General features: G+C 43.2%; 1 protein-coding gene across 3 annotated transcripts in view; it reads right to left on the reverse strand.

Moving 5' to 3' along the window:
• Positions 1-22404: 22404 nt before the first annotated feature.
• The window catches only part of TMEM39B (transmembrane protein 39B), a 509422-nt gene continuing 506246 nt past the window's right edge, over positions 22405-25580 (reverse strand). For all 3 annotated transcript variants that reach the window (XM_044082633.1, XM_044082642.1, XM_044082651.1), the window contains one exon: positions 22405-22744. In XM_044082633.1, the coding sequence (XP_043938568.1) occupies positions 22508-22744 (237 nt within the window). In that variant the 3' untranslated portion in view covers positions 22405-22507. The remainder of the gene's footprint in view (positions 22745-25580) is intronic.

The following is a 25580-nucleotide window of genomic DNA, read 5'->3' on the forward strand; positions in this document are numbered from 1 at the left end:
CTGGCAGGTTGCCCTCAGTCAGCCTGAATAACAAAGTCTTGGGTCCTTCATCTAAAAGCAAATACACCACAAAGGCGTTAGAGTACAGTGAAGGAAAGAGAAGTTATATAAACGGGGGGGGGGGCTGGTGGGTAACCCGGACTGCAACAGTGAATACACACGAACATCTACATTTATGGTAAGTGTACACAGCTGTACTATGTGCTTCGTGTTTCACTGTTGCAGTAATTACATTTGGGTAGACTCCCAAACCTATGGATGGGAGGATGGAACTAAATAGCATTAGGAGTGGCTACAAAGCCCTGCAGAACTGCAGTGGCAAAGCCTGCCCTGGATTTAGAAAAGAGAGGCAAATGATAATGCTTTGTGAAAGTATGAACAGAGCTCCAAGTAGCAGCTTCTAGAATGTCTTTGGTTGGAACTCCTCTGAGAAAGGCTGCTGAGGTAGAGGCAGCTCTGGTGGAATATGACTCGATTCCCTTGGGTACAGGTTTACCATGTTGCATGCAGCAGAAACGAATGCAGTGGTTTATCCACTTAGAAATAGTCTGCTTTGATATAGCCTTCCCCTCTGATCATGAAGCCACCAGTAGTTGCTCAGACTTTCATAGAGATTTGGTCCTGTTTAAGTAAAATCTTAGTTGTGTACATCCAATGAATGCAGAATCTGCTCCCCCTTGTTCTGCGGATTTGGATAAAATGTTGGCAGGTGAATAGTTTGGTTAAGAGCCACACTGGATACCACCTTACGCATAAATGAAGGATTGGTCCTGAGGGACACCCTTGTCCAGGTGAAATGTAATAAAAGGCTCCACAGCCATGAGAGCCTGTAGTTCTGAAACCCTTCTTGCTGAAGTGATTGCCAAAAGGAAAGCTGTTTTCCAAGATAAAAATTGTATACCCGCAGTAGCTACTGTTTCAAAAGGAGGCAGGGTGAGTTTTTCCAGCACAAAATTGAGGTCCCATGCAGGAGTTGGTGATCTTCTGGGAGGCCTTAAATTTTTGGCCCCTCTAAGATACTGTTTTAACAGAGGATGAGAGAAGATAGGAGGCTCTGTGTTGTAATGAGCCGAGATGGCCGAGGCATGGATTTTTATTGAAGAGAAGGATAGGCCCTTGTCAACCATCTCAGTCAAGTATTGTAAAATCTGAGGGATATTTGGTTTTGCTGAGTCCGTTCCTTGTGCTTGGTTCCAAGCACATAATCTCTTAAATTTATCTGCATAAGATTTTCTAGTACTAGGCCTTCTGGCTTCCAAAATGACATCCATAACAGATTTACATAGAGGTGTTGTTTGAATAATTACATGATCAGCCATGCGGCCAGGTTCAGAGTTTGGAGCGGAGTGTGCAGAATTTGATTGTTCTGCTGAGACAGTAGATGAGGTTTTTGAGGCAAGTACCAAGGAGGGAGTTGAGACATATTCCTTAGAATTGGGTACCAGTGCTGGCATGGCCAGTCCGGAGCAAGTAGGATTATTTTTGGTTTTTCCTGTCTGACTTTTAGTAAGACCTTGGGGAGAAGAGGCAGAGGAGGAAAGGCGTAGACAGATAGGTTTTTCCAACCGAAGGATAGGGCATCCACTTTTCATGCTCGTCTGTTATAAGACCTTGTGCAGAATTTGTCCAGTTGATAATTTTGGGGAGAGGCAAACATGTCTGGTCTCCCCCATTTCTGTGTTACCATGCTGAAGACTTGTGGATCCAGTTTCCACTTGTGAGAGTCCATAAGATTTCTGCTTAGGTCATCTACCAGAGTATTTTGTTTTCCTGGCAGGAATTGAGCTTAAAGATGTACTTGGTAAGTCAACGTTGTGTCCCACAATGCCATGGCTAGTCTGCAAAGGGGGTAGGAATGTGTACCCCCCTGCTTGTTTATGTACCACATAACAGTGGTGTTGTCCGTCTTTACCAGTAGTTGGCCTGGATGAAGCAAGTCCTTGAAGGCTGTCAGGGCATTCTGAACAGCTAGCATCTCTTTCTGGTTGATATGTAGATGCATTTGTTTTGGGTTCCATATGCCCTGAATGCATCTCCCTGCCAGGTGGGCCCCTCAAGCATAGTCTGATGAGTCTGTAGTTAGGGTTTGGGTGGCAGGGGGTAGAGAGAATGACAGTCCCTTGTATTGATGACGTCTCTGCCCACCAAATAAACTCCTGTTGTAGGCAGGGAATGAGAGGAATCATTGTTTCCAGACTGTGATAATGTTGACTCCATAAACTTTTTAGGTACCACTGAAGTTTCCTCATATGCAGTCTTGCATATGGAATTAGTAGAATGCAGGATGCCATAACCCCAAAGCCTGCAGAATTTGTCTTGCAGATAACTGGGTTTTTGTTGCCATCTGTTTGAAGTATATAGTCAGTTGCCTTTGTTTGTCTGGCATAAGGTAAGCCGTCTGGGCAGTTGTATTCAAGCTTGCACCCAGGAATATAATTTTTTGAGAGGGTACCAGTTGTGATTTCTTTTCATTTATTGTGTACACTAGGCATGTTAGAAGCCTTTTTACAAATGCCAGATGTTTACGAAGAATGTCCTTGTTCTCTGCTTGAATGAAACAGTTGTCCATGTAAGGATAGATTTGTATGCCTCTGTCTGCAAAATGCAATTACTGGTGCCAGGCACTTTGTAAAGACCCTGGGCGCAGTAGATAAGCCAAAGGGCAGTGCAGAGAATTGGTAATTCATAAAACCTGCCTTGAAGCGGAGGTATTTTCTGCACGATTTTCTTATTGGGATATGCAGGTATGCCTCAAGTCTAGAGTCACTAACTAAGCGTTCCTGCCCAGCATAAGCAGTAGCTGTTGTAAAGTCAGCATTTTGAATTTTTGAATGTCCAGGAACGTGTTCAAAATCTATAAGTCCAGTATTGGACGCCAGGCATCATCTTTTCTGGGTACCAGGAACAGTCTTGAATAAAAACATTGTCCTTTTTCCTGTTCTGGTACTGGTTGAATAGCCCCCATATCCATGAGGGACATAACTTGTTTCCGAACCTCTGCCCATTGATTTTGTGGCAGATCTGGCCAACCGTTTGGATAAGTGCTTGGTGATGGTAGAGGGAAGTCATTGAGACTGTTTACTGTAGGGTTGTGCTTGGTTTCCTCCAGATTTGGAGGTGGAGGCACCCCATTGCTTTGACCTGTAAGAACCCTGTGATTGGTATCTAGAGCCTTTTGAGCACCTGGATTTGCCTTGAGAGGCTCTGTTGGACACAGGAAAGGACCAATTTTTAGTAGGCCAGTGCCTACTGAATCTGGGTGGCTGCACTTGTAAGAAATCTTTTACAGTTTGCATAGATTTAGCTTTGTCTTCCATTTTCTTTAAAACCTCTTCTGCCTTATTACCAGAGTATCATGCTGTAAAGGGGCATCCAACAATTTAGCTTTAACATGATTGGGCAGATTTTGCTCCTTGAGCCAGGCAAGCCTTCTAATCACAGATCCAGTAACTGGGACCCTGCAAGAGGCCTCCAAGGAATCAAAACCACATTGCAAAGTATGCTTTCCAACCTGTTCTGCTGCATGCAATAATTCCTGTAATTCTTTATTTTTCACACAATCAGAAATCAACATAATTTTCTGTTTCAATAGGCCCATAACATGCTGTTGATATTTAAGCATATGAAACTGCGGTGATGGTGCTGCGGTAGCGTTGTCGCCTCACAGTAAGACGTTGTCCTGTTCGATTCTCAGCTAAAGAGTCTTCTGTGTAGAAACATGCATGAATGGGCGTACCTTCGTTGAAGGTTGTACATCAGAGCTGGCAACTCAGTCTGTAAAATTCTGCTGCCAATCATTAGTGGACCTGAGTTCCACTGTGGCAACCCCTAACCGGGAAAAGCCGAAAGATACAACAAACTGGCAGTTTAAGGCCCTAATTGCTAAGGTTGCAGACGTATAAATCTTCTTTCCCCATCTATCCAACACCCTGGAATCTCTATCAGAGGGGGTACGATTTTTGGCTGTAGAAGCCTTTACACCTTTGGGACCCTGTGAGATAGTTTCAGGATAAGCAGCAGGATTTTTGAAAAGAAGTTGTTTTTGATTTTGAAGCTGGCATCTGTTTTATATAAAAATGTTGAGGCCTGAAAAAGTACAGTTTTGTACCTACCATAAATGTAGATGTTCGAAGATCCACATTGCTGCAGTCCTTACATATGGGTAGTCCGCTGTCCTCGGTCGGCCCGAATACCAAAGTATTAGGCTGACGTCGGTCATGGGCGCTCAGATCTGACATCAGAGCGTCAGGGTATAAAAGCGCATGACTGACGTCATATCCTCAGTCTTTTCTTGCCCCAGATGTCAGAAGGCCCTAAAAAGAAAGGCCACAGCCCAAAACAGGATACCTCCCAAAAACATGCCCAACAACAACCATCACCCCAACCATATAACCATGCCAAACTACAGAGGGAAAGGAGGGAGGGTAAATTGGACTGCAGCAATGTGGATCTTTGAACATCTACATTTATGGTAGGTACAAAACTGTACTATGTTCTTCATCTCACATTGCTGCAGTCCTTACATATGGGTAGAATCCCAAAGCAGAGGTAAAGGGAGGATGGCAAAATCATAAAGCATTAGGGGCTGCTATAATGCCCTGTAATATTGCAGTGGCAAATCCAGCCCTAGACTTAGAATAAAGAGGAAGGTGGTAATGCTTGAAAAGTATGTACTGAAGTCCAAGTGGCTGGTTGCAAAATATCAATTGAAGCTACCCCGCTTAGAAAGGCAGTAGAAGTGGCAGTAGCTCTAGTGGAATGAGGTCTGATTCCAGCCGGAATCTCCTTACCATGATGGGAATAACAGAAAGAAATACAAAACCCAATCCATTTAGAAATAGTTTGTTTTGAAACAGGTTTTCCCTGAGAACCCAAAGCAAAAGAAACAAATAACTGCTGAGACTGCCTGAACCCTTGGTTCTGCTCAAATAATAACGTAACTGCCTGTGAATATCCAAAGTATGCAAAATCTTCTCCCTTTATTTTGGGGTTTGCATAAAAAGTAGGCAAATGAATAGTTTGGTTCAAGGCCACACTAGAAACCACTTTAGGCATAAAGGAAGGATTAGTACGCAAAGATACCCTATCCTTATGAAAAATCAGGAAAGGTTCCACTGCCATAAGGGCCTGTAACTCAGAAACCCTTCTTGCAGAGGTAATGGCCAACAAAAAAGCAGTCTTCCATGATAAATACTTTAACTCGGCCGTAGCTGCAGGCTCAAAAGGTTGTAGAGTAAGCTTTTCCAACACAAAATTGAGATCCCAAGCAGGAGTAGGAGCTCTCGTGGGGGTCTTATGTTCTTTGCCCCTCTAAGAAATTGCTTAAACAAAGGATGGGAAAATAAAGGAGGGTCACAGTCATAGTGTGCAGAAATGGCTGCAGCATGAACCTTTATCGAGGAGAAAGACAAACCCTTGTCCAATAACTCAGTAAGATATTGAAGAGAAACACTTAAATCAGGCTTGGAAACATCAAAGTCCTTCGCTTTGCTCCAAAGAAAAATCTCCTCCATTTATCAGCGTAAACTTTCCTTGTACTAGGCCTTCTGGCCTCCAAAATAACATTCAAAACTTGTTGTGGAAGCTGAGACCCTCCAGGGTCAAAAACAGAATATGCCAGGCTGTGAGATGCAGAGACTGAATCTTGACATTGAGGAAGTGATTGCCCTCCTGAGACAAAAGATGCGGAATCAAAGGCAGAGGCCATGGAGGCTCCCATACCAAACTCCTCAGTAGTGGGTACCAGTGCTGTCGAGGCCAATCCGGCGCTATCAGAATCATGGATGGCTTGTCTTTTCTGGCCTTCAGGAGTACCTTGGGAATGAGAGGCAGAGGTGGAAAGGCATAGACATGAAGATTGTTCCAATTGAATGATAGAGCATCCACCTTCCAAGCTGTGGGATGAAACATTTTTGTGCAAAACTTTGGCAACTGGTAATTTAGTGGAGAAGCGAACAGATCTATGTCTGGAGTCCCCATAACACTGTCAACTTTTGAAACACATGAGGATCCAGTTTCCACCGTGAGGATCCACAATTTGTCTGCTCAACACATCCGCTAAGGAGTTCTGTGCTCCTGGTAGAAACCTTGCCTGAAGATTGAGGTGTAAACTGAGAGCAGTCTCCCACAAAATCATCGCTTGCCTGCAAAGAGGGTACGAATGGGTTCCCCCTTGCTTGTTGATGTACCACATGACAGTAGTGTTGTCTGTTTGAATCAACATCTGTCCTGGGTGAAGTAAATCCTTGAAAGCCATCAATGCAAATTGGACTGCTAACATCTCCTTCAAGTTGATATGCAAATGTTGAAGTCTGACAGGCCACGTGTCTTGCACCCATTTTCCATTGAGGTGTGCTCCCCAAGCCTTGTCCGAGGCATCTGTCGCTAGAATCTGACTCGCCTCTGGTCGGGTCACAGAGAGTCCCTTGTTTAGGTGACATTCCTGAGCCCACCACAAAATTTCTTTCTGAATGCAAGGTATTATCTGAATGACAGTGTCTAGATCTTGGCAGTGTTGTGTCCATACATTTTCGAGATACCATTGAAGCTTCCTCATATGCAGTTTGGCATTGGGAAGCACCAGAATACAAGATGCTATGAACCCCAAGGCTTGAAGGACTGTCCTTGCAGTCAGCCTGGACTGTAGAGACATTTGATGGAAATAAAGAGAAAGGCTTCTTTGTTTGTCCGGGGTCAAAAAGGCCATCTGGGAAGCTGTATTCAGTCTCACACCCAGAAAGCACATGTCCTGAGAGGGTACTAGACTGGACTTTGTTTCGTTCACAGAATACCCTAGGCATCTTAACACTACCATCACATACTGTAGATGATGCAGAAGTTCGTCTTTGTGTTGTGCAATAAGCAGGCAATCGTCCAAATAAGGATAAATCTGTATTCCTCTTAACCTGAAAAAGGCTATCACTGGAGCCAGAACCTTCGTGAACACTCTGGGCGCAGTAGATAAGCCAAAGGGCAATGCAGAGAACTGATAATGTAAACTTCCAGCCCGAAAACGCAGGTACCTCCTGCAACTGGGCCTGATAGGAACATGAAGATAAGCCTCTTTGAGATCCAGAGTTACCATCCAGTGATCTTTTCCCAACAGAGGTAAAAGCTGTTGTAACGCCAGCATTTTGAACTTTGGAATGTCCAGATAAGTGTTGAGGATAGATAAATCCAAAATTGGTCTCCACGTGTTCCCTTTCTTTGGTACTAGAAACAGGCGAAAATAAAATCCTAGTCCCACTTCTGACAGAGGAACTGGCTGTATAGCTCCTATTTGAAGTAAAGAAATCTGCTTGTGAGCCTCTATCCTTTGCTGAGGAGGAACGTCTGGCATGCCTTTGAAAGGAGGCAATGTATGGAAATAGAACTTGTAGCCTCGGTTTACAATGTCCAATACCCATTTGTCCTGGGTGACTAAAAGCCAGTTTTGCTTGAAGAGTGCTAACTTTCCTCCCAAAGGAGCTGCCAGGGAAGAAGAATCTGGCAGCTGAAAATGCAGGTCATTGGGACTGTTTACGAAAGGACTGGCCCCTGCCCTCACCTGCAGATTGTGCAGGTGAACTCCAAGTTCTAGGCCTGAATGTACTGTGAGCTCTGCCCCTGCCACGTCTAGATCTACCCCTAGACTGAGAATCAGAAGAAGGGTAGGTCCACCCTTAGTAGGCCAATTTCTACTAAACTTTGGAGGTTGCACCTGCAAAAAATCTTTAACAGTCTGCATGGACTTAGCCTTGTCTTCCATTTTCTTTAAAACCGACTCCACAGGGGACCAAACAAAACTTCAGACTGTAAAGGGCATCCAGAATTCTAGTTTTAACATGCTCGGACAAATTCTGATCCTTAAGCCAGGCGTGCCTGAAGAACTGAACCAGTGGCAGCCACCCTAGAAGAGGCCTGTACAGCATCAAAACCACACTGCAAAGAATGCTTACCCACCTGTTCAGAGACATGTACTAAATCTTGCAATTCTTTACACTCTATGCCCTCTGCCAAAGCATCCACTTTAGATTTTAGCTGAGAAAGGAGGAAATTCTGATATTTCAACATATGAAACTGGCAATTTAAAGCCCTCATTGCTAAAGTAGAAGAGGTATACACCTTCTTACCCCATCTATCCAAAGCTCTAGCTTCCTTATCTAGAGGAACCGGATTCTTTACAACAGAAGCTATAACACCCTTAGGCCCCTGACTAATAGTTTCTGGGTCCCCTAGGACTCCTATACAGATATTTATGAGCCTCAGGCACCCTGTAATACCTGTCCGGTTTAACTGGCGCAGGAGGCAAAGAATCTGGATTAAGGGAAGCCTCCGAGAAAACATCTTGAACAACATCCAAAACAGGAGGTATAGCCAAGGGTCTATGCTGTGGTAAAAACAAGAATTCCCTAAGCCTCTTCCGTGAATCAGAGAAATCCTGTCCTTCCCACTTAAAATGCTCCCTCATGGAATGCAGAGTTTCTGAAAATGAAAAATCCACTGGAGGAGAAGCAGAAGGAGTGGAATCCTCTGCATCAGAATCCGAATAGGGGAAAATCTTGAATATCTTCAGCAGAAGAGTCTGAGTCATCTGAGGCCTGATCCAAACTTTCCAACTCTGGCTCCACCCTAGGCCTCTTGTCAGAAGGGGGCATAGAACCTCTAATTAAAGTAATCAAATCTTCTGCCATTTTAAGCATGTGCTTTTTAGGCACAGACCCTGAAGTACCTGGAGGGACACCAGAGGAAGGCAAAACAGACCTGCCCTTAGAAGAAGCCTTAGAAATAGTAGCAGAAGGCCTAACCACCTTAGGCATAGAAGGGAGAACAGTAACCTGAGAGGCCCCTTCAGCTTGACCTGACTCCTGTGAGACCACATCCTGCAAAATCAAAGTTTCCCCCTGAGACTCAACAGAAACTTCAGCGGATCCACCTGCTCCACTGTAGGTTCTGAGGACCGGCGTCCAAACGGACGAATCAACCTGTCTAGGTTTCAAGGATTTGTCTTTGCGCTTCTTCGTGGAAGCGGCGGAGGATCCGACGGCATATTATAATTACACCGCTACCAAAGACTAATCTAGCACAATCTAACCTTCTTTTATAGTGCGCTTATTAAACCTAGCACAAAATCGACACCCACGCCGTGGTCCGTCCCAAACAAGGAATGCAAAGAGAGTGATAATCCCTATGCGTGTCTGTTTCCCACAAGAAATACAATTATTCACTTTTTCTGACATCCGGAATTAACTGAGGCAAGAAAAACAAAAATATTCCCCAACGGGGTACTTAGCCCAACTTGGTTTCGGTCTGAAACTCAGAATACCAAAATTTCAGAACGCCGAACGGCACTTGCAACGCTGCTTCTGCATCGGACCATGCGGCAAAAAAGACTGAGGATATGACGTCGGTCATGCGCTTTTATACCCTGACGCTCTGATGTCAGATATGAGCGCCCATGACCGACGTCAGCCTAATACTTTGGTATTCGGGCCGACCGAGGACAGCGGACTACCCATATGTAAGGACTGCAGCAATGTGAGATGAAGAACATCACCCTCAGAAGCCGGTGCCTGCCCAGCAGCTCCGGACCCATCCAAGGGAGAGATATCCGTGGGTTCAATACTCTGAGAATCTCGTGGCATACCAGACTCCGCATGGGTCTCAGTAGAGGCCTGCGACTGAAAAGTAGTGGGCATCAGGGGCTGCGAAAGCACCTCACTGAGTACCGGCAACTGGCTTAGGAGAAGCTTCATCGGTTTTGGACCTCGACGGTCTCTCTCTTTTTCTTTGCATTTTTTGTGAACTCCGGTAGTAGGATTGCTATCAGATGACATTTCAGGGTAATTAAATCTGGATCCAAAATATTTTGAAGCAAAAATAACAGACGCTTAATAGAGCGTTGGTTAAATCTAGCACAAAAACGACAGCAAGGCACATTATGATCTGGGCCCAGGCAATGAATACAGTACAAATGAAAATCCTTATGAGATATTTGCTTCCCACAAGTAATGCAACTATTGACTTTTACTGACATCGGTAATGAGCAAGAAAAAGTTTCCCCAACAGGGTACTTAGCTTTAATTGAAGACTTTGGTTCTGAAACTCGAATGCGAAAATTTCAGGTGTCGGCCAACCAGCACTTGCGCAGCAAGAAAGACTGAATAAAATGGTGTCGGCTGCATGTTCTATACCCCTGATGTCAAGTAAGAGAAGACAGCAACCGACGCAGGACCCATAACTTTGTTATTCAGGCCGACTGAGGGCAACCTGCCAGCAGATTACCCAAATGGAATGACTGCAACATTGAAACACGAAGAAAGTCTGTACTATTCTCTTAGTGTTTCACTGTTGCAGTCATCACATTTGGGGTAGATTCCCAAGGCTGAAGAAATGGGTGGAGGCAGTCAAGGAAGCTAGGGATGGCTAGGTGCCCTGCAAGACTGCAGAGGCAAACCCTGCCCTGGATTTGGAGGAGAGGCAGGGGGTAATGCTTGGTGAAAGTGTGAACAGATGTCCAAGGTGGCAGCCTCCAGGATGTCCCTGGTGTGGACTCTGTTGAGGAAAGCTGCAGAGGTGGAGGCTGCTCTGGTGAAGTGTGTCCTGACCCCCTTGGGTGGAGGCTTACCATGCGGTTTGTAGCAGAAATGGATGCAGTGTGCTATCCATTTGGAAATGGTTTGCTTGAAGATGGCTTTGCCTTCTGTCCGTGTAGCAAAGCTAACCAGCAATTGATCAGACTTTCTGAAGGATTTAGTCTTGTCCAGATAGTATCCGAGTTGTCTTTGCACATCTAGAGAGTGAAAAATCCCTTCCCCGTTGTTCTGGGGATTAGGAAAGCAAATGAATGGATTGATTGAGAGCCACACTGGACACCACACCTTGGGCATGAAGGATGGGTTAAGTTCTGAGGGATACCCAGTCTGCATGGAAGATGATGAAGGGTTCCCACAGCCATGAGTGGTTGCAGCTCAAAGGCTCTTCTGGCTGAAGTGATAGCCAGAAGGAAGGCTGTCTTTCAGGAGAGAAACTTTAGCTCTGCAGAAAAAGCTGGTATGAAAGGAGGCAGGTTGAGCTTTTCCAACACAAAGTTAAGGTCCCACGCTGGTGTTGGTGCCTTTCTGGGGGGCTTCAAGTTGCTAGCCCCATCTGAGGAACTGTTTGATCAAAGGGTGTGAGAAAAGAAGCTGCTCAGTGGGAAAATGAGCAGAAACAGCAGAGGCATGAATTTTTATAGAGAAGAAAGAGAGACCACTGTGTAGTAGGTCAGTTAAATAATCCAGGATGAGAAGGATGGAGGGCTGTGCCGTATTGGCCCCCTTAGCATGGATCCAGGTGCAGAACCTTTTCCATTTATCTGCTTGAGATTTTCTGGTGCTGGGGCATCTGGCCTCACAGACAACATCCAGAACCTGTTTACTGAGGATGGCAGATTGGTTCAGGGTTAGGGAATAAGCCAAGCTGCCAAACTGAGTGTCTGGAATTGGGGATGCATGAATTCTCCTTCCTCTGGGTTAGGAGGTTTGGAATCTGAGGAAGATACCATAGAGGCAGCGGGGGGACAGGCTGTGCAGCAAGGGGTACCAGTGCTGTTGGGGCCAGTCTGGAGCTATAAGAATGGTCCTTGGTTTTTCTTCCCTTAATTTGAGCAGTACCCTGGGGATGAGAGGTAGGGGAGGAAAGGCATAGACCGACAGGTTGACCCAGGGGAAGGACAGGGCATCCACTTTCCAAGCCATGCAGTAATGCTCCCTGGTGCAGAATTTGCTGAGCTGATGGTTGGTGTGGGAGGCAAAGAGGTCGACCTTTGGGGTTCCCCATTTCTGAGTTACTAGGGTGAAGGTACTTCTGTTGAGCTGCCACTCGTGTGGGTCCAGAAGGTTTCTGCTTAATTGGTCTGCCAGGGAATTGAGAGAGCGTGGTAGGCATTGTGCTAACAGGTGTAGTTACATGGAAGAGGCTTGTGAGGCAAAGGGTCATGGCCAGCCTGCATATAGGGTAGGAGTGAGTCCCTCCCTGCTTGTTGATGTACCGCATCACAGTGGTGGTGTCTGTTCTGATCAGGAAAACCCCTGCAGAGAGAAGGTTTGAAAGCTATCAAGGTGTACTGCACAGCCATCATCTTTTTGACTGATGTGCAGGGGGATTTGCTACAGGCTCCATTGGCCCTGTATGCGCCTGCCATCCAGGTGTGCACCCCAAATGTAGTCTGATGCATCTGTCGTGAGGGTCTGGGGAAGCGGGGTGTGGAGAGAAGGGCAGTCCCTTGTTGTGGGAGCATGCTGTTGCCCAAAGAAATTCCTTTCTGAGACAAGGAATTATAGGTAGAGTGTTGACACCAAAGGCTCTTTAGGTACCATTGAAGTTTCCTCCTATGCAGTCTGGCATATGGAATGAGGAGTATGTACGATGCCATGAACCCCAGAGCTTGCAGGATTTTCCTTGCAGAAATCTGGGGCCTGGTGGCCAGTTGAGAGAAGTAGGCTGACAGGAACATTTGTTTCTCTGGTGTAAGGTATGCCAGCTGGGATGCTGTGTGACCTGCTCCCAGGAATATTATCCTTTGGGTGGGCACCTGTTTTGATTTCTTTTCATTAATTCTGTACCCTAGGGAGGTTAGTAAGCTCTTTACAAAGGCAAGGGGCTTGAGCAGCTTTTCCTGGTGGTCTGCCTGAATAAGGCAGTCATCTAAGTAGGGGTAAATTTGAATATTTCTTTGTCTGCAAAAGGGAATGGCCAGAGCCAGCCATTTTATGAAAAAACTGGAAGCAGCAGAAAAGCCAAAGGGAAGCACAGAGAACTGAAAGTGTTGAGATCCTGCCCTGAAGTGGAGATATTTTCTGCATGACTCCCTAATAGGAATGTGGAGGTAGGCCTCTAAGATCCAGGGTGACTAGCCAGGCATCCTTGGAGACCATGAGTAGCAGCTGTTGGAGGGTGAGCATTTTGAATTTTGGGATCACCGGGAAGGCGTTTACAATTGCTAGATAGAGAATGAGGTGCCAGGTGCTCCCTTTTCTGGGCACCAGGAAAAAGTCTGGAGTAGAAGCCTTGGCCTGTCTGTTCTGCAAGAATGTGCTGTACTGCCCTCAAAGAAAGCAGGGGATGGATTTGCTTTTGAGCCTCTGCCCACTGATTTGGTAGCACAACTGGGAACCCTTTTGGGGTTGGAAGGGTGTGGAAGGAGAATTTGTATCCCCTGAGACACAATGGTCAGAACCCATTGGTCCTTGGTAATGGTGGCCCAAGTGCTTGAGTGAAAGGAGAGTTTTCCTCTTAGGGATAAGTGAAGGTAGGCAGAGAGGAGGCCGGGAGGAGGTGAGTCAGAGTTCTTACCATAAGGGGGTGGCTTAGAACTCCTTGGTTTTGAAGTGGAAGTAGTCCACTTCTTAGATCTCTGCATTCCCTGGCGCTGCTGTCTGGGGGGGGGGCTGTTTCTACAGTCCCTAGGCTGGGCCTGTTTATTCGGAGCAGGAAAGGACCAGTGCTTGGAGGGGAAAATGCCCGCTGAACCTGTAAGAAATCTGTTTGCATAGATTTTGCTTTTTCTTCCATCTTTTGTAAGACCTCTTCTGCCTTAATGCCAAATAAGTTATTTGTGCAAGGGGGCATCCAACAATTTAGATTTGACATGGTCTAGCAGGGGTTATTCCTTAAGCCATGCATGACTTCTAATGACAGATCCAGTGACTGCTGTCCAGGGCATCTAAACCACAGTGCAAAGTGTGTTTAGTTACTTGACTTGCAGAATGCATTAAGTCTTGTAAATATTTAGATTCTGCCCAAGCAGGAAAGGAAGAAATTTTTTTGTTTAAGGAGTTCCGAGGTATGTTGCTGATATTTAAGCATATGGGACTGAATTTCGTGCCCTGATAGCAAGAGTAGCTAAGGTGTATACTTTTTTACCCCATCTGTCCAATGCTCGGGAATCCCTGTGTGAGGGGGTGGAATTTTTAGCAGAGGTTGCTTTAATCCCTTTAGGCCCTTGAGAAATGACCTCAAGGTCAGCTGTTGGATTTTTAAAAAGATATTTGTGCGAGTCAGGGACTCTGTAGTGCCTTTCTGCTTTTCTGGGAGCAGGAGGTAGAGCATCAGGAGTCAAGCTAGGTTCAAGGAAAACATCACCCCCAACATCCAGGAATGGGGGGATGGCCAAGGGTCTGTGTTGCGGAAGCTCTAGGAATTCCCAGAGTCTCTTTTTAGACCGAGGGTAGTCCTGATTCTCCCATTGGAAATGTTCCCTTAGAGTATGCAGGGTTTCCCCAAAGGAAAAATCCTCTGGGGGAGAGGCTTAAGGATTGGAATCCTCTGCATCAGAATCCTCATAAGTGGAGAGGGGTTGCATGTCTTCATAGTCAGATACATCAGACTCATCTGACTCTTGTTCAGACAAAAGTACTGGGGGACAGATCTCTTTTCCTTTTTGAGGGGGTAGCTTGGCTTCTCCTGATCAGCATGATAAGGTCTTCCACCATTTTAAGCATTTGAGACTGAGGCAAGGTAGCAGGCACCTGAGAGTGGGTAGTCAGTTTCTTGGGTGTGGTTCGAGCCCTGGGCTTAAGCAATTCTGTTGTTTTTGAAAGAACGGTAGTTGTGAAAGATGTCAGTTTGTGTCGAGATTCAGTGGTGTGAAAGACTTCCTCAGAAGCCGGTGACTGCTCAGCGACTCTGGACCCATCCAAGGTAGATACGACCACAGGATCCTTATACGAGGAAGAGTTTTGCCACATACCGGACTCCGAAAGGGTCTCAGTAATGGCCTGTGAAACAACTGAAGTGGGCATCAGAGGCTGCGAAAGTGCTTCACTGAGTACCGGAGGACTGACGACTAGCTTAAAGGAAGCATCGGCGGTAGGTTTGGACCTGTGCGGTCTGTTTCTGTCTTTATCTTTACGTTTTTTCAGAAGATCTGCTGTCTGATGGCTTACCAAAGCCATATCAGAATTTGAGGACTGTAAATGAAAATATCTGGCTACAATAAGGGCCCGACGATGGATAGTTCTGGTGTTAAAGCACAGAAGTGACAATGGGAGACGCAGTAAGAGTGGAAATCTCGGTGTGGTATTTGCTTTCCACAGGCGAGACAGTTATTAACTTTTCCTGACATCGGTTAGTGCAAGAAAAAAGGATCCCCAAAGGAGTACTTAGCTTTAGAAGACTTCAACTTCAATTCGGAAATAAAAACTCAGGTAGCAGCCAACCTGCACTCATGCGAACTGCTTCTGCTTTGGGCTCCACGGCAAGAAAGACTGATGCAATGACATTGGCTGCCTTACTTTATACCACCGACGACCTGACATCAGTCCTCGAGTGACAGCAACCGAAGCAGAAATACTAAGTCTCTGGTATTCGGGCTGGCCGAGGGCTACCCTGGCAGGGATAACCCAAATGTGATGACTACAACAGTGAAACACGAAGAACATCTGAAAGTGCTCTGAGCCTGCTCTGAAGTGTAGGAAACTCCTGCAAGACTCCCTTATGGGGATATGGAGGTAGGCATCCTTCAGATCTAGGGTCACTAGCTAAGCATTTGGCGGTAACATTGGCAAGAACTTGTGAAGGGTCAGCATTTTGAACTTTGGCACTAGGAGGGACAGATTTAATATGGACAGGTCTAGAACAGGGCACCAGGTGCCCTCTTTTCTGGGTACTAGGAACAACCTTGAATAAAATCATTTTTTGGCTTGCATCTTTGGTACTGGCTCCACTGCTCCTTGAGCACAAAGTTTTTGAATTTGGCAGATGGCAAATGGATTGGAACAAGATTCCAATCTACATTAGGCAGAGCTCCTCGCTAACACTCTTCAAAAGAAACCTTGACGAGTGGATGGGAAACAAAGTTTACCCCGGGAATCACTTCAGTGGCTCTGCTGGACAGAGGCACAGGGAACTAATCTAACAGGGCAGCAAAAGCCAACACATTCTGGCTAGGCATATAAATGCCTTCGAGCAGATAGCCTACTACCTACCTATGAACCTATGACCTCTGTCCTCTGATATGTCTGAAAAACCTGAAAATCTGGGATTCTCTATGGAAGTGAACCTGTATCCTTTGGAAATTATTTTTAAGACCGAACAATCTGCAGTGATGGTTTGCCACTTGTCTAGAAATATGTAAAGTCTTCCTCCTAGCCTGTCTGGGGGGTGGGGAGGAGAGGAGGAGTCATTGTGAGTTCTTAGGGTAAGGAGTGGACTTAGAACTCCCTTGCCTATGCATAGTAGAAGTCCACTGTCTAGGCCTCTGCTGGCTTTGCTGCTAGTGTCTAGAGGGCCTATCTCTGCGCCCCTTCCTTTGCACAGTTTTTGCTTGGGCAGGAAAGGACCAGTGCTTGGTAGGGAAGTTCCTGCTGAATCTGGGGGGGTTGTACCAGCAGGAAGTCCTAGACCATCCGGATTGATTTGGCCTGCCCTTTCATTTTCTTAATCACCTCCTCTGGCTTAGGGATGAACAACTGTTCCTTATCCAAGGGGGTCGTCCAGAAGTTTTGATTCAACCTGATCAGGCAATGGTTGCACTCTCAACCATGCATGCCTTCTAAGGACTCAGCCAGAAACAGTATAACTACTAGAGGCTTCCAAAGCCACAATGCAGGGATGCTTGGTCACTTGGGAGCTGGAGTGTTATCAGATCTCCTAGTTCTCTGGTAGTAGCACTTTCTGGTAAGGTGGAAATTTTTTGCTTTAATAAGTCAAGCATGTTCTGTTGATATTTAGCATATGTAATTGGCAATTGAGAGCTCTAATGGCTAGGGTAGCCGAAGTGTAGACCTTCTTGCCCCATCAGTCCAAAGCTCTGCTCTCCTTGTGAAAGGGTATGGGGTTTTTGGAGGAACTGGCCCTAGCCCCCTTAGGTCCCAGAGTAATGACCTCTGGGTCAGCTGCAGGGTTCTTGAATAAATATTTATGGGTGTCTGGCACCCTATAATATCTGTCAAGCTTTCTGTGTGAAGGGGGCAGGGCATCATGGGTGAGGCCTGACTTCAGGAAGACATCCTCCACCATATCCAGAATGGGAGGAATGGATGAGGGTTTATGTTGTGGCAACTTCAGGAACTCTCTCAAGTCTCTTCTTTCATTGGGGGTAGCCCTGAGCCTCCCAATGGAAATGCTCTCGGAGAGAATTTAAGATCTCCCCGAATGAGAGGTCCTCAGGAGGGGATGCAGAAGGAATGGATTCCTCAGCATCGGAATCTTCAAAGGCTGCCAGGGGCTGTTCTTCAGTGTCTGAGTCCAGAAATTCAGAGTCCTCTGGCTCTGAAAGCACCTCTGGAGAAAGGTCCCTTTTTCTTTTGGCTGGGGTAGCTTGAGCAGACTGGTTAAGCCTGATGAGAGAGAGTGAATCCTCAGTCATCATAAGTAACTGCTGAGACTGAGCAGGTTGGTGTGGGACATAGTCAGTGACTGGGGTCCAAGGAAGGTGTTTTCCTAGGGGTGGCCTTGGTCTTAGGTCCAAGTGATTCAATGGGCTTATGTGTGGTTTTGAGTGGTGGTGTGGCTGTCGGTCTTTGTATAGCGTCAGTCATCCGAAAGGCCTCTGTGGAAGCCAGTGCCTGCAAAGCAGCACCAGACTCAACCATGGGGCTGACAACTGACATTTTGGTAGGAGAAGCCTGATCCGGCGTCGTTCCAGACTCCAAAAGGGTGTCAAGTAGAGGGCTGCGATGGCTCTTCAGCTGTCATCAGGGGCTACGTATGTGCCTCACTGAGTTCCACTGTACTAATCCACAGTTGGCTGACTGACTTCAGGTTTGTGTCGTCGGAGGGCCTAACCTTCTGTGGTCTCTTTCCTTTTCCTTTCTCTTTTTCAGAATTTCCATAGTAGACTGACACCATTTTGCGTTGGTAACTACCCTCCCTGAAATGCCTAGCTACAAATTCAGCTCTTCTACAGCTGGCCCTAGCGTTAAATAAGGCACAGAACCGACAACCGGGACGCCATGGTCTGGGCCTAAACAAGTTGCACACAGATTATGAAAGTCTTGCTGTGGTATTTGTTATCCGCAATGGACACAATTATTCACTTTCTCGGACATTGGTTTAAGTGCAAGAAAAGGTACCCCAACGGGGTACTTAGCTTTAGTAGGTTTCTCCCTCACTCTGGCAATGGCCGACCAACGCACTCACAAACTGCTTCTGCTTCAGGCTCCATGGCAAGAACGACTGATGTAATGGTGTAATCCCACAGCAGTGATAACCAACCACGAAGTATCTTCAGTGCAGAGTCTTTACTAGACAAAACAGTAGCAAAAAGCTAGCAAACAAAATAAAACAGCTTTACTGGCTGATACCAGGCTTTATCAAGATATAAGCATGAGGAAGCTTAGCCCATTTATACTGTTCAGTAGTCATCTGACTTGCATCTAATTGATTAATTAGGGCAAATTAAAATAAATTAAGTTAATGTAGATGCAATTAAATAGAATGCTCTTTAAAGGTATCACAGAGGCATTAATATATAAAAGAGTTAATAAAGTATATATATATATATATATATATATATATATATATATATATATGTGCAACCTTCAAACTATCTGTACTTGATTAAAACCTTTGAAATTCAATTAATACATTAAATATCCATATATATTATAAAACCTATATAAATACAATGTATATATTCTAAAAAATGTAAATGTATATAATTATAAACTTTTAAAACATCTAAAATACTACAATACAAATGGCTATACTTGTAAACCTTAAAAAATACACTTCAACCAAATAAAAAGTTTACAATTTCATACATGCTAAATGAGTGTAATAACTATTAAGGCATTCTCTATAACATAGGTACTGCAAACAATAATACCAAAAAATATGCATAGTAGATCATATATTATAACCTGGCCCTTCTAGTCTTCAATACACTGTGAATACTAATATTGTCATTTAACCCTGGGGGTTTGGTAACATTTAACTTTAATTGCCACATCAATTCCTTATATTCCAATGATGTTTCAGTCTCCCCTCTTGGATTCTCGTGCTTGCTCAAGAACCATAAATTTTAATTTCATGTTGGGGCATTTTAAAGAATGCTTATAAAAAGCATTAGTTTCTTTCCCTTTCGCAACGTCATATAAATGCTCATAAATTCTTCTTTTCAAGGACCTTTCAGTCTTCCCTATATAAAAACTTGAGCATTGAGTACATAAGCCGAGGTAGACTAGTCCCTTACTTGCACAATTATAATATCCTGCTGATTTAACCTTGAAATTCCTTGCAGTTATATGTAAGCTATTATTATTAATTATGTATGCACATTGCTTACATGCACCACATTTATATGTTCCTAGTCTAAGGGTGGGTTATGCAGCCAGGTCGTGAAACTGTCTTTCAAATAAACCCTTCAGATTAACGTTCCTTTTATTCACAAAGTTGGGCTTGTCCAATATTAACTCTTTAATGTCCTCTTGTAGTGTTAAAACTGGCCAGTAGCTAGTCACAATTTTTTCAACCTGTGATGAATCCTTACTAAACGTGTGTATAAATAAATTACGAGTCTCAAATTGGGCGTCTCTTTGGGCACCTCTATTCTCGTTTATATTAATTCGTCCACACAATTTTTAAAGTTTACATATAATATTAGTGATGAATTTCTGAATTATCTGGAGGTCTCTCTTTTTAAAAATCAGCACACTGGCTCTTTTCAATCCAAAATTCATAAGAAAAAGACTTTTTCTAATTCCTACTTGCATTTTGAGAGTGGGCATCCTTTCCATCAGAAGAAAGGTATCTTGAAAGGCCAATTTATTAGAGCAGCTAGGATGTGTAGCACAGAACAACTATTTATGCAAGAAATGAATTTTTTGAAAGTTTTATTCATGGAAAGAGGTTATCCTAAGCATTTAATTAATAAGTTGGCAGAAGAAGTGATTACTAGTAGAACAAGTAAATATTTTCCGCTCTTAGGAACATCATTAAACGAGAATAGAGGTGCCCAAAGAGACGCCCAATTTGAGACTCGTAATTTATTTATACACACGTTTAGTAAGGATTCATCACAGGTTGAAAAAATTGTGACTAGGTACTGGCCAGTTTTAACACTACAAGAGGACATTAAAGAGTTAATACTGGACAAGCCCAACTTTGTGAATAAAAGGAACGTTAATCTGAAGGGTTTATTTGAAAGACAGTTTCACGACCTGGCTGCACAACCCACCCTTAGACTAGGAACATATAAATGTGGTGCATGTAAGCAATGTGCATACATAATTAATAATAATAGCTCACATATAACTGCAAGGAATTTCAAGGTTAAATCAGCAGGATATTATAATTGTGCAAATAAGGGACTAGTCTACCTCGGCTTATGTACTCAATGCTCAAGTTTTTATATAGGGAAGACTGAAAGGTCCTTAAGAATTTATGAGCATTTATATGACGTTGCGAAAGGGAAAGAAACTAATGCTTTTTATAAGCATTCTTTAAAATGCCCCAACATGAAATTAAAATTTATGGTTCTTGAGCAAGCATCGCAGAATCCAAGAGGGGGAGACTGGGAAACATCATTGGAATATAAGGAATTGATGTGGCAATTAAAGTTAAATGTTACCAAACCCCCAGGGTTAAATGACAATATTAGTATTCACAGTGTATTGAAGACTAGAAGGGCCAGGTTATAATATATGATCTACTATGCATATTTTTTGGTATTATTGTTTGCAGTACCTATGTTATAGAGAATGCCTTAATAGTTATTACACTCATTTAGCATGTATGAAATTGTAAACTTTTTATTTGGTTGAAGTGTATTTTTTAAGGTTTACAAGTATAGCCATTTGTATTGTAGTATTTTAGATGTTTTAAAAGTTTATAATTATATACATTTACATTTTTTAGAATATATACATTGTATTTATATAGGTTTTATAATATTATATATGGATATTTAATGTATTAATTGAATTTCAAAGGTTTTAATCAAGTACAGATAGTTTGAAGGTTGCACATATATATATACTTTATTAACTTTTTTATATATTAATGCCTCTGTGATACCTTTAAAGAGCATTCTATTTAATTGCATCTACATTAACTTAATTTATTTTAATTTGCCCTAATTAATCAATTAGATGCAAGTCAGATGACTACTGAACAGTATAAATGGGCTAAGCTTCCTCATGCTTATATCTTGATAAAACCTGGTATCAGCCAGGCGAAAGCGCTTGTTTTTATTTTTGTTTGCTAGCTTTTTGCTACTGTTTTGTCTAATAAAGACTCTGCACTGAAGATACTTCGTGGTTGGTTGTCACTGCTGTGGATTACACTTTTCTTGGTTCATGTTGCACTTTGCTTCCTGTACTGATGTAATGGTATCGACTGCCTCCTTTTATTGCCCTGACAATCTGGCATCAGTCTCAGGAGACCGACAGCAGACGTTGGAGGGAAATCCTTTACTCTGGTATTCGGGCCAGCCGAGGGCTATCGGACAAGGATAACTCACAAGTGATGACTGCAACAGTGAAACATGAAGAACATCAACATAATGAACCTGTGGTGGTCTCGGGATAGGCATGCTTATGTAATTAAGGTATGCTGGTTCACAATGTTGAGTGCAGAAGTTTCTGATAAAGTGCGAACTGTAACTGGTTTAGAGTCCGAACCCAAATGTTTTGGGTCAAGGAGAATCCCAGATGTTGACGCAATCAAATATTAAACATTCACAGTGTTACTATTACAACTAACCCACTTTACCAATCTCTGTGTAGAATCCCCATCATCACCAACCTATTAATAGCATGCTGACAGTCTGATTCCATCACTTACACATCGTCTCCTATAACATTTGTACTAATGATCACACCACGCCAACCGTAGATAAATCCTCATATACCCACACCACGAGTCAGTTATTGCTTAAATATACCCCATAACATCATACTACACTACAAGAGTCATGTGAAAATGATTGGTAGCGCATTATAAATCAAATAAATATATATATATATATATATATATATATATATATATATATATACATATAAAATCAAAGAAATTATACATACATCCTACAAAGGGATAAACATGTCTGCCAAAGAACTCTTTTCTGTACAAACATGCTAATTTAGTCGTGAAAAATTACAAAAATTGTATATTTTGTGGACACTAATGAACTTCACATAAAATATGGAAATATATACAAATGTTACCAGTGGCACTTGTAATAAGTTGGTGTTGGTAGTTTAGCACACAGGATTAAGGCTATTAATGGGCTTACTACTGTAGTGCTGTTCTACTCACCATCTGTGATACCGAGCAAAAGCCACTAAACTTGAACGTGCTGCCAAGGCTTCTCCTGAAAAAGAGGTATTTGTGATTAGTGAGTATCCTGTTAACATACTTACGAAAGTGGCAGCCTCCTTTTACAACCTGCTAGGATCACAAGATTCTAAGGGTGAAAAAAAACAATGTGCACAAAAGAGGTACTACAAAAATATTTTCTTTACTCACAGCAATTGTCACAAGAAAAAAAGGCAATTGTAACAAAAATACAAAGCTTTTTTGGATGTTTGTAGGACAAAGTCTCTTAGTTTAATTTTTGCTCTGTGTTGCTGTCTGTACAGAAGGAATAAGCCTTCCCAAGGACGATCCTGTCCCGAAGTAATTTGAAAAAAGCATAATAATTGCTAAAAAGTATCAATGCTAGTGATATTGTTTGATGCCACTTTTCTGAACAGATGAGTGAGTACAGCTGGTAAAATATGATGGATCCTTCTAGAATGATGAGTATATTTAATATCCTCAGAGGTCTGTGAAAGAAAAACTGAAAAAAAAAATAGACAAGTGTTAAAAGCAATTTTATTCATACAGATTTTGTAGACAGCTATATTCCTGATACAATTTAAAAACAATTCACAAAATAATTTAAACGTATAGCTTTATATGATATATATGCTGTCACAAAATAATTTAGTCTGACTGAGGATGTTTGATTGCTAAAGTACATTATATGATTCAGTATGACATTACTGATCTCTGCCGAACAATGTTGACGAAGAGATGGACAATCACTGTAACAAAAATATGAACACACAAAACCACACGACTCTAGACAAAAATTTTTGCTGATAGTATGGGTGTGGGTGGTGGTGTACAGGGGCTAGTAACCTTCTGCCAATAGTTAAGAACCATTTCAGACTTCCAAGTATGCCTTTCCCGATGACAATTTATGGTCAGCAAAAAAATTAAGGACATATTTTCCATTATCAGAGATATTGGCAAAATATACACTATTTCTAGTGAAAAGATGGTGACATGCTACGTCCATACAGGTTTACAAATGCTATTTCAAAGACAACAGTATGGAACTGAAGGATGTGGTAACCGTGCACAGATTACAAGAGGTAAAGCATCTACTAATAAATGGGCAACAGAGTTCTACAATAAGATTAAGTCTCTGGAAAGATGGCCACAAATACAAAAGTCTAGCATCCTGTGGACTACTACTCTTGCTTCAAGGACGATGGAGGATTCACAGACAGAGTCTGTCCCACTGTTTGTCAAGGTTGGGAGTGTGAGAGATGAGGGAATATGCATACAAATGATGTGGAAAGTATTACATACTCCTGATGTGTGTACTGGAGCAAACGGAAAGAGAACTCCGGAAGACTAAGGTGGCTGAAGTGTGATGGTCACTTCTACACATTCTCATATTAGACTGCACACCTGACCCAACGCTGCTCAGATGGCTACAAAACTAGACATGTGCAAATCAACAAAACACAGTACAAAGTGGAAGGTACTGTGGCAAGTTACAGCTGCAGGAACAGTGACATGTATTCTCTTTCAAAACACAGGTCTAGCAGCAATGACTTGTTTGGGGAATACTACCTTTGCCATTATGGTAAGCAGCCCCTGCTGCACAGGCTGGCTCTGGTGTACGGCCCAGTATAAAGTGCAAGAATTTAAGCAGAAACTGGAGACAAGATGCCTCAAACCAGCTTTGAGAATGAAGCAGCTTGACGTACAAAGACCGCAAATGCAGAGGGTATCTAAAGCTGCAAAGAAAGGATCACTATGAGAAGGCAGGAAAGGGGAAAGACGCAACTGCTCAAAAAATAGTTAAATAATTGAGCACCCCTTGCAATATGCAGGTGAGTAAGCAAGGGACAAAATCCAGACCTGGATGACAAGGTCAGTACTAAACTGTTACCTCAGTATAAAAGTGGTGTTGAATGTGTGTGTAAATCAGCACCAAACACACCAAGGGCAATAGGTGAGGTTTTAGAAAACTGTTACATGATGAAAACAGTATTAAGTCAGAGCAGATTGTGCAAAAAAATGTTGCTGAAACCAGTTTCAGAGTAAGTGGAGTTTTTCACCTTTTCCACTGTTGTACACACTAATAGTAGGTGCACAAACATGGGGGGGGGGGAAACCATAATGTGGGTGCAGGTGGGCTTGGGCCCCCTGCAAAAACAACCTTACATGGAGGTTTGCTGTAAGTGGTTTCTGTGAAACTTCTTTGTAGGATAAGTAGCTCCTTAATAAATCGTCAGTACAAAAATAAGAGGTTTTACCCCTCTGTGCTCAAGGATAAGACAATGAACATGGTTGGAAAATTCAGCAACACTCTCATTTAAACAAATTACAAAACATCTGCTTGAAAACTAAGCTAACTTCTGAGGCTTATAAAAAATGTATGGCAAACACAGAAGAAAGGCAGGAGATGGTGTCAGTAACTTTACTGTAGAACTAGGCAGTTTTGAATGGGTGAGAATGGATCCAAAGATAACAGTTCTGAAATGCTGGCAGACCTTATGATCACAGCAAGCACTCAGTACTTTGACCAATTATATACAAAAAGCTGGCTAAAAAAATGAGTGCAGCACAGCTGAGAAAATGGGCATAAAGCCTTTCTACTGAGGCAGCAGGACACAAATGCACAAGAGGGTTTTACCCAACATTGCACATGGGCATTGGGCAAATGCAAGGTCAGCTCAAATCATCACAGTGGGTTCCACAAGGAAATGGTTCCAGTGCACACTAAGGTCTTGAAGCCAACTGTTTCCATTGTTACCAAGTGGAGCAAATAAGCTCCAAATGTCTACAGCAACAGAGAGGGGAACAAAAACCAAGTGAGGGAGCAAGCAGGGGCTGCACTAATGTAGTGATGGGTTGTCTTGAGAAAAGAGCTAAATTATCACACGGTTTGTACCCCATCTTGGTGGAAGGACAGAGATTAGATCAGTCAACTACTGCCAAACCTGCAGTTGTTAGACAGAAGCAATACTTGCCCAGGAATCCACTTAAGTTACAGCCAATAGATGAACACCTTTTCAGGCACCATAAGCCAATGGGAAGGAGATTCAAAGAATCAAGAGGCAATGTGTAATGGCATCCTTGAGGATGAATATTTAACAGGAAGTGATTCTGATGATTCATCAAACTCCCCCCTCCAAACTATTATCATTAGGCATGGAGACAAGCATGTGGAGAAGGCAGCAGGGGAAAGATCCAGCCAGAGCTCACACATGAAACAGCGGCCAGTGATGTGGTCACTTCAGAGAAAAAGCTATGCAGTAGCTCCAAGCATGAATCTGAGCCACAGCTGTTAAAAAGGACTGTACTTCCTTTGGGAGGATAAGTGGGAAGGGTGA

Source organism: Protopterus annectens, chromosome 1.part1 (assembly GCF_019279795.1).
Source record: "Protopterus annectens isolate FY-2018-M chromosome 1.part1, PAN1.0, whole genome shotgun sequence".
In the NCBI taxonomy this organism is placed as follows: Eukaryota; Metazoa; Chordata; order Ceratodontiformes; family Protopteridae; genus Protopterus; species Protopterus annectens.